General features: G+C 34.5%; 1 protein-coding gene across 1 annotated transcript; it reads right to left on the bottom strand.

The window, feature by feature from the left end:
- On the bottom strand, positions 1–9,663 carry LOC114627797 (prolactin-7A2-like). The gene is given in 6 exon segments (XM_028775708.1): positions 1–219; positions 1,823–2,002; positions 3,575–3,682; positions 5,939–5,977; positions 6,795–6,970; positions 9,633–9,663. Coding segments are annotated over 6 exon segments (753 nt in total).
- Positions 9,664–10,595: the final 932 nt, after the last annotated feature.

Genomic DNA, 10,595 nt, shown 5'->3' with positions numbered 1-10,595 from the left:
TCATGAAGCATCTCAAATAGTGCTGGATAAGCAATCGTCACTACTAATATATACTACACACTCAAATAGCTTAAGATAAAGTTCAACCATATACATATCTTCACGTAAGCAATAGGAAAATTTACAAAGACCAAGAAGGCGAAGTTCTTCATCAGATGATTTTAAGTCTTCAAGACCAGAAAAGACGGTGTGATCAACATTTTCTGTTGGCCCATAAATCTAATGACCAAAACAAAAATCAGTCAGTTATTATTTAGAGAAGTTATTTTTGTTTTTCTTTTTAAAATTAGATGTCAAATTACTTTTATGGAAATGATAAGACTGTGAACCTTCTTTAAGACTGGTATCTGTCTTAGTATACCTGCTATAAGATATACTGATGCAATGGTGGTAAAAATGTTATGGGAGTAACTATCCCCTCTTTCCTTTGATCTTAGCATCATCCCATGGGATGGAAACCATACCTGACACTGCTAATAAGATCTAGATCCTAAGACTACATAAGTCATAGGCCTAGAGTAAAACCTATTATTATTCTGATAAAGTAGCATAGGAATATTGTGATGCCCATAGATAAGAGTATCTCTTAAGCCTGAAGTTTCTTCTGACAGGACACAATAATTGACAAAGAGGCTGACAATTGAACAATGTGCAGAGAGTAGGAGACTCTAGACCACTCAACACTAAATAGGATGTTTTCAATACCCCACCACCTCCAAAGCTCCAATATCTACAAGAACGAGAGGATAAAATTTTTATAAGAAACAGAGGTGGTAGATGAGTCCACAAAACCAGCATCTTCAGTGAGCAACAGGATTGACACATGCAAAACCTCACAGAGACCGACAGCATTCACAAGATCTGCACAGACCTTTACTAAACCACACAAAGTCTGAGAACTGAGAATAAGAAGTGGACACAAAGTTCTATCTCTAACGAAAAAAGTTATTTGCAATTGATACCAGAAGAAAACAGGTGGGATAATCAGTTTTCTCCAAAAGCATATCATTGGGTATCTCAACAATATTCTGGCTCAGACCTCAAAACCAAGAGTCTAAACAAAACATACTCCATGGGTTTTTCTGTTTTGTCCAGGTAAACTGTTTGTCTTCATTGGGTATTTTTGTCTCATTGGTTATCTTTATCTTAGTTTGCTTCTCTGTTTTGGTTTTTATTTTTCCCTTTTGTTATATGTCTTGTTTTATGAGAGAAAGAGCGAGGCGGGGGAAGAAAGTTTGGTAGGTAAGGTTGTAGGGAGAATCTGGAGGAGTTAGGAAAGGGAAAGGATATGAGCAAAATATACTGTATTAAATGTATTTTAGCCAAAAATTAAGAAAGAAAAGAAAATCTGTTATCATAAAGAAAAATAAAACAATATAAAACTTCAGTCATAGGTATGTAGATTTTTACATGTCTAGCATGCAGTACTACACATCTGTCAGCCACCTCTAAGTAAAATCAACACCCCCATACATATTTTCTTATATTTAATTGAATTCAGAGGAAATTTGCTTTTCCATGACTGTGAAAATGTAGGACCATGATTTGATACTTAAATATAGACTTGTGTTTGTCCATGGTAGGTAAGGAATGCTGATTATCAAGAAGTAATTGTGATAAGAGTGTCTAATGAAGTAGTCTGGAATATTTCACTCTGCCCAGAGAAAGAGGTGCTGTTTAAATTACTATGAAAAGTTATACTTCAATCTTTATCCTTTACATCTGAGAATATCTACAAGTGAAATGTTTCAAGTTTTAATCTCCATTGCAGAAGTCGCATCATTCATGATTAAGGAAGGTAGAAGGAAAGAACATTACTCACCAAGCTGAGTATTCTCTGGATGTACTCAAAAAGCTCTGCAAGTTTTGTTTCAATGTCTTTGGCTAATGAAATGACATCACCATGCATTCTTGGAATACTTCTGAGTATTTTCAGTAGAGTTTTAGAAGTTTCATTCCAAGCCCACATTCTACTGAGGATCAGTTTTGGAAAGTCGTTAAACTAGGCAGCCATGTTTTATCAGTCATATTAAGATAAGTGAAATAAAGAAAAAGTATTAGTTTAAGTTTTCTATGAGACAGATTGAAATAAACATCCATTTGCTATTTTTATGAGAAAGCAGAAAGGTTTGGGGAATAAAAATGTATAGAATAATAAAGTGAATGAAAAACATGTAATTTACCATCATAAAACAGGTTATATAGATAAATACTATTTCCAACTTTCATTTTACTGATTGATTTTACATTCCTTGAGCAATTCTGCCATCAGACCTTCCTGTAATCTCTTAAACATTTTTTTGTTTTGTTTTATCCTGGGGAGTTCAAGAATTTGATCAGGCTTAGTAGATGTTTTGCTTCAGGAAAAATAGATACCTACAGTGTAAATGGCAAGACATTTAACTTACATTCATCACACAAATAAACTACATTGTTCAAAATCACATTTATTTTTCAGGTTATCTTAGAATATTAATAAAAATATTCCATAAAGTCAACTTGAGATTGATAAGTATGAATTCCTCAGTCTACAGCACTCCTTCTTCTTGCCTCTAATAGAGCACAACATTTGTTGGAACATGTAAATTAAGAACAATGGAACAACAGTAACAGCAAGAATAAAAATGCTTAAAATGACTTAAAATGCTTCATGTGCTGATATCTCTAGCTATCATAGAGACAATGAAATGGGTTCTGAAGAAGCTGGTGGACTTTGTGATGGAAATGGGAAAAATACATGACAGAAAGAACAATCCAAAGGTGTTGGCAATACAGTCTCCTGGAACCACTGCTGCACATGAATAAGAATGAGGACTTGAACTGTAAGGAGCACAGATCTCTGTTCTGTTGGAAGGTGCAAGTTCCATAAACCCTTTCAATGCCTCAGTTTCTTATCTCACCTAGCTTTTGTGAGTGGTAATCACAACAATGTCAATACAGTACTTTGTCCAGTGCCTAGTTAGTACATATCTAGAAATATTTTCTTTCTCCACCTTGTCTAACTGTTATCACAAGGCAAATAAATAAGCTCATTTGATGATAAGATTTGGAAAAGAATAATGAGGAAAGATGAGAACAGTTATCATTAGAGTTGCACTGATATGTAGACCTCATTACAACTGAGGGTATGGCTTATACTCAGGAGCATTTCACAGTGCTTATGAGCGCTTCCTTGTTCAGGTGTTTTCAGTTAAGACATAGAAGAAAGCTCAGAAGTCATATGGATATGAATAGGTAAGTAAGCACAAGTAGAATAAGAAAAGTCTTGAAAATCAAGAAAACTGAGCATGGTGGTCAGTGCAATTTGTCTCTATTAAGTAAAGTCTGGTAGTGAAATATCATTAAACTAAAACCTTCTTAATGGACTATTTAAGGACTTGTTATAATATTACTTAACATTTCCTTTGTTTATGAAATCAATAACACAAATTGTCTGTTCATTCTTACTCCATTTCCCTGTATGTATGGTTTCCACATTTTATTTGCTACTTATGAAAACCTGCAGCATGACAAAGCAATGTTAGTCAACTGCTTCTGCTGTTTAGGTAAGAAAACATTCAAGCTAAAAACTCACAGGGATCTGTTGGGCTTCATCCAGGTTTCCTGGAGTTTTGATGGAATAATTGTGGCAGCAGGTGAGAGCCTTGACCAGAAACTCCATATCCTCAATAAACTCAAGCAGCTGCATATATCAAAATTAGTATTCAGTACATTGAAATCTAGCAATGTAAATCAATGAAATTCTAACCAGTATATTAATATACTAAATACATATATATATTTTATAAAAATGAAACTAAGATTAAAGACTTAACAACATAAACATGTTGATACCTCTTAATTGGTTTGAAGTTTTGTTTGTCGTATCCTGAACTTTACTTTCTCTGCTTTTACTTACTTTCTTCTTATATGTTCTTATTTTTTCTAAGTTTTTCAATATTCAGTGAAAGAATTAGAAGTATCAAAGCTATATAATATAAAGTGTCTTAGAGATTATTTTTCTCTAGAATCTGGGCCCATTATTATGGTTCTCTGTATCTACATTCATTAACTTCTTGTTTCCTGTTTGTTCTAATGACACATATATTTTACCTAGGCATTTAAAATTATGTTTTCTTCCTGTTACAAGAAAATGTAAACATCTGTACCATCCAGTATTAATCATAAATCCTAACTGACAATGTGCCATGTTTGACAAAATTAGATAAAGCAAATTGCACATGTTTAGGAAATAGTAGAGAATAAAAATAAAAAGCAACACAATATTAATTAATATTTACATTTTTATCAATAAATATTTATAAATATTATACTTTAGATATACTATTAATAACTTATTTTTTATATTGATAATCTGTTACTGTGTAGAAGTTGAATGGGTTCCCAGGAATGTTAAAATTTTGAAATAGGGTCAGTAGAAAATGAGGAATGAGAATCCAATCCAAAAATAAAAAGATAATAATAACACATTTGTTGCAAATACAGAGACACATTCTCTTGATGCCCATGGTTCTACTGAAGCCTTACATTTTTCTCCTTTATGTTGACTGATCTTGAACAGATAATAGTCATCAGAAGGAGGGTGTCTAATTTTTCTTCTCAACCAATCCCCCTCCTGAATGAACTCCAGCACTGGGGAGCTGTAAAAGGAATCTAAGCATTGAAGTTTCTGAAAATAAATTAGTGTTTAACTTCCCTCTTAATATGGTTTCCATTTGGAATTTGGATTGCTTCTGTTCCCTACACCCAACTGACTACAATGCATTTCAACCTTCTTGGGGATCTGCAGTGAACTAAGTGGAAAATGCAAATGTTTTTCGTCTCCTTCAAAGCTCCATTCATATATAGGAGATCTTCCCTAGTCACGATGGTTACATTTATAGTTCAAAATTGCAATTTTTAATTAAAAAGTAAATAAGGTTATATACAATTGAGCAAATCATTCTTTACAAGCCTCCCCATTCACTTTTTACTGCCAGAGTCTTTCTTATATTATGATACTAATGAAAAATCATAATACACCTGTGGATATGTTACTTGACAATTGGTCTTTGATACTTTCTCTTATAAGTTTATGTGATGCCATTAGCATGAAGGCTTTTGAAATAAAGGAAAATAGAAATAAATGAAATACTTACAACTTTGTGAGAGGATTCTGATGATAAATTTAGCTGAATCAAGAGAGGGGAGTGACAAAAAATTAATGAGTAGAGTCATCATGAATGCATATTTTTTGCCAAAAGACACATTCTCTGGGTTTTCATGTAAGTAATGAAGTCATGTCTACTCTCTCTTTCTTGACACTAACTGGCCTTGAACAGAATAAAAACAGTCCTCAAGAACACAGAACCTGTTTCTTTGCTAATCCAGCCTTCCCAGTGAATAAACTTCTTCACTAGAATCCGTTAAACATAATTTAAATATGATGCAAGTTTGATTCCCAGCATTTAGGGATCTAGGGGAAGCTAATACGTTGTTGTTGCTATTTGCCTTTTCCCCTCTCGAATTGTCACACTTTAGATTCAGTCCATTCATTCCTTCTGACTCACTGCAATGTGCTTCTCTTTTGGATTTCTCCAGTGTTGTAAGTAAAGATGTCAATAGAGACTGACTCCATAGAAGCAAAATCATGGGATCAAAATTCTTCCCAGGACACAACTATTAAAACATTATGTTGCAAGTGCAAAGATTGTTTTTAAATAAACAACAGTTTAAAAAAAACAGATAAAAATCTACAGATTTTTTTTCTATATCTTGCAAATCAGTGATTTCAGGAAGCTGTCCTATGCTTGTTTTGTTTTTTAACAGCTAGCACTTTCCTTTGCCTGTAGAGGCGTATCTTTTGAAACTGGTAGTTACTTTTTGAGTGCTAAACTCAAGGAAATTCATTAACATGGTGGCTTTGGGGGTGGGAGATGGAAGTAAGAGTGGTACTTACATATTTATGGTATAAGTTTTCAGAGACTTCATTGACAGTCTGAGATAGGATAAAGGAAAAAATCAGAAAACCTATTGAACTAAATCTTAACATCAATGCATATTTATTGCAAAAAGAGACACATTCTCTTGGTGCCTAGTTTTGAACATAACCCTTGTGTATTACTTTGTCCTTGACATGTACTGACAGTGAACTGAGAACATGCAGCTCTTTGAAATAGAGAGACCCTTCCTCTTCTAAACAGACTTTTGAGTATAATAAACTTATGCATTGTACCTATCTAAACAATGACTCTGAGAGGTTAATGTTTCATGTTTTGGCAATTTGATTGGTTGGTCGGCTTTTTTTTTTTTTTTGGTTTGGGTTTTTTTTTTGTTGGTGGTGGTGGTTTGTTTGTTTGTTTGTTTGTTTGTTTTTGGCTTTCTCACTTGTCATATCCCCTTTTAAATTAGTTTCATTCATTACATATGACACATTGCAATACATTTCCCCTCTATTGAATGTGTTGACTTGCATTAAACAAAGATGTACACAGAGATGTAAACAACATAAGGAAATCAGAGCTCTCCCCATCTGTGTCTGTTAGATTTTTAGGCCACAAATGAAAATTTAGGAAAATATAGAGATAACTAGGAGACAATTCCATGGCTCATTGATTTCTTCAAAAATCTTTGATAGTTCATGAAACTTACACCCTTTCTCTTTACTTCACTTCTCAATAGCTGATCCTTTAATTTTTATTAGAACTGTGCATTTTCTTCAAAGATTTGGCTCATAATAACTGTCAATGTAGTGCAGGACAATTTGACCAGAAGTTTGCTTTATGAAATAGACCAGAGCTAATTGAAGTACTTACATATGTCCTGCGCAACTTCATGTTGAGGTCCCTGATATTCTGAGACAGTCTTGTGGCATTAAGAAATAGTCCCTTGATGGATAGTGGATCATCACTGGCCTCATTGCGACTCAAAGTTCCAGAGATCACATTCTCCCATAAAAGGAGGTTTGACACCACCAGCAACAGAAGTGCCCCTGTTAATAGAAACAAGTGCCTTTCCAGTCCGTTCCTCCAAAGTTATCTAAAGAAGTTTTGTTATCTCTGCCCCATGCCTTTCCTTGTATAATTTGATACTGTGTTTCAGTGACAGGGGAAAAGAATCTTTCACTGTGAAATGTAATTCAATAGTTACATTTCCATAGGTATGTAGTATTAGAACTTAGTGACTCTCCACATTTTGGGATATATACTAGGAATAATGCTGAAATTTGCATAGAATTAGAGATTAAATTAATTGTGTATTAGTTCAATATTACAAAAATGTGTGGTTTTCAATTATCACTTCCTCTAATATGTCATTTTCTTTAATTTTTGAGATTAATATAATAACATAATTTATCCTTTCTCCTCCATCCTTCCCAACACTCCCATATACCTCTCCTTAATCTTTTTTTTAAAAAATTCATGTTTTCTTTTTCTCATTAATTATTGTTATGTACATTATATGTATATGCATTCATATTTTCAAATATATGATTACAACCTGTATGTTACTTGTATGGAAGGTTTTGAGAGAGGACCATTGGCTGTTTGATAATCAATTGGTGTACTTTCCCATGTGGAAGATTATGTCTTGCATTCTTTCTTTTTCCAAGAGAATTAAATTGTTTATTGAGTACACATGATAATGGATGATACACAAGCTTCATTACCATCTGTTATTTTATTTAATACAGTTATCCAATTTTGATATTGCATAGGGTGTGCCAACAACCATTTTATAACCAAATTGTGACCTTACTTGGATGACCATTTCAATAGTAAAACTCATTAAAAGTTATAACAGTAACTGGCAGTTTAACAACACCAAGGTTTTTGAAGACAATGGCTTCTCCACCCAAGCAACCATAAATAAATTCCAAATGGAACTTGGCATCACCCTGAAGAAATTCTAACTTCACACTGTTGGGGAAGTTTCCCAAGATGGCTTCAAGAGTAGACTAACTTTACACAGCACATTAGAAAAAAGACACATTTGTTCAGTGACATGATCAGACTATTACATTTAGCAATCAACAGCATGGGTGAAAAAGGTCTACAGTAAAATCTTTTGTTGGAATGCTTTACACTTTTCACAGAGCAGAAACTAAAATAACCTGTTATACAATTAGTTACAAATACAGTCCTGGAGTTTTCCCCACACACATGAGTATTGTCTAAAACATGCCTTCTTTGTAGCAGCTAGGGCCTGCCACCACTGTGCTTGGCAGAGTTCACAAACCTGTTGTAACCTGTAACTTCCCTGTCACTTCTCTGGCTCTCCCCTCTCAGATACCAGGTGCCTACTTAACTGTCAAAAAGATCTTTGTTGATGCTATTAAAGAAGACACTGAAAAACAATACCTACAAGATTATTTTAAGCAATATCGGAAAATTGAAGTGATAGAAATTATGACTGACAGAGGCAGTGGAAAAAAGAGAGGCTTTGCTTTTGTCACCTTTGATGACCATCACTCTGTAGATAAGATTGTTATTCAGAAATACCATACTGTGAAAGGCTACAACTATGAAGTAAGAAAGGCTCTGTTGAAGCAAAAGATGGCTAGTGCTTGACCCAGCCAGAGAGGTCAAAGTGGTTCTGGAAACTTTGGTGATGGTTGTGGAGACTTACTTTTCATTTTTATGTAAAGGAAAATGGAGTTTGCTATGAGACTGTGTCTCTTAGGACTATTACAAGCTACACTCATAAAGTCTTACCAGCTTGATTGCCTAAAAGTGAGTTAAAAAGCCAAAGTCACTAGATATGCTAATATGAGTGGCCTATGGAGAAATAATTTCAGGCAACTATGATAAGATTAGAATGGAAGACATAAGCTTTGTTTCCTGGGTGTAATTATAATCTCCTGCCACTGCCATAGCTATTGCTGCTGCTGGAACCTCCATAGCCACGTTGTCTTTGTGGTTTAGCAAAGTACTGGCCTCTATAAGGGCCAGAACTCTTGTCTCCAAAGTTCCTTCCCTTCGTCTGTCCAAAATTTGAAGATTGATTGTTGTAATTGCTAAAATCATTGTAGCTTCCACCACCTCCAAAATTGCTTCGGTCCTTGCCAAATCCATTATAGCCATCCCCACTGCCACCATATCCCCCACCACCACGGCTGCCACCAAAGCCACCATGACCACTGCAGTTCCCTCCTCGACCAAAATTGTCATTGCCACCAAAACAGCTTCCTCTAGAGTAATTATAAATTTAATACATAGTCTTTTTCTATATCATTCCTGTCAAATGTCTTTTTCTGAAATTTGGCTTTTGAGATTGATAACATTATGCCCTGATCATCTGAGGCTATATAAGCAAAACATTTGCTCTTACCACCAGACAGTGATAAAATTCCTGTTCCTGTATAGGTCACGTAAGAAAATTCAAAATATCTCTTGACATTTCTACATGTCTTTTGGAAGGAAGACTCCTTTTAAGAACTACTGATCCAAGAACGTATGGTGTATTTGTTTTCTAGACTAGTAATTAGAAACAATTCAAATTTATCCACTTTTACATGTCCTGACCAGGTATGAAGAACAATCTGTTCACATTATATAGAGCAAAGTTGATAGAAAAAATGTAAATTGTCTAAAATATCTTGTACATCAGTGGACTGTCTTAGCTTACTTAGAAGAACTTGAAGAAATACTCACAAGGGCATGGTTGGGAGAAAGGCAGTGGCATATCTGAAGAGTCCTGGCACAGCCTGTCTGCTTGATGCAGTCTCACATCCAGTAAATATTCCACCTCCTATATAGGCCATTGAACCATCCCCAGGGCCACACACCGCTAGGAGGCAAGAAGAAGTAACATTAGAAATAAAGCTGACAATCATATGACTCTTCAGCTTTAGTCAGTGCTAACAGCCTCATGACCATGATGATTCAACATGTCGATATAAGCCTTTTAACTTATTTCAAAAATATTGGTAGATCCAAATTAAATTGCCAATTGCTATACCCCTCTCTACCTGATAAAGGCGAGTATGACATCTATCCCCTAGAAAATATCTCTTCCCTAGATGTTCACTTTTCTCAATACTTACCTGTACTGTATGTGTCACTGAATCTTAGTTAAGGTGATAATTTTTTTCACTTTTTCTGAACAGTGGAACACAAGGTCACAGGAAGAGTCCTTTGTCTGAGCAGTTTAATATTTATGACTTTTTCCAGGATCCAGGGAACATAGGATAGGTTTTTGTTCCTACATTTTTGTTTCTACAAACTAGGTACAATAGGTCAGTAATGTAAGATGTAAATCCAGATGTGTAGAGGAGGGTTTTTTTCTTTTTGGTTGGTTGGTTGTTGTTGTCTTATAGGCAAAGGACCTTTATTTAACAAAACAACATATAAGGTCTTCTCGTTTTATGTTAGAATATCCTAAGTCAAAGATTTTTAGCCAGGTTTACATATATAAACATAATTTCTGTACATGGAGCTTTGCTTAAATCTAAATTGAATTTATTCTATTAAGACTGCACCTACGACAGTTGTACCACAATTGATTGAGCATAAGCATCAGGATTGGATTATTAAATATATTTGTTCTAATCAGGACCCTTTATTATATTTCACAACAGTGGTCAACATAGTTTCATCAGAAAGTACACCAAAAAT

Source organism: Grammomys surdaster, unplaced genomic scaffold (assembly GCF_004785775.1).
Source record: "Grammomys surdaster isolate TR1022 unplaced genomic scaffold, NIH_TR_1.0 258, whole genome shotgun sequence".
NCBI lineage: Eukaryota > Metazoa > Chordata > Mammalia > Rodentia > Muridae > Grammomys > Grammomys surdaster.
Note: the sequence above shows the minus strand (reverse complement) of the source record. Positions and strands in the feature narration are given on the sequence as shown.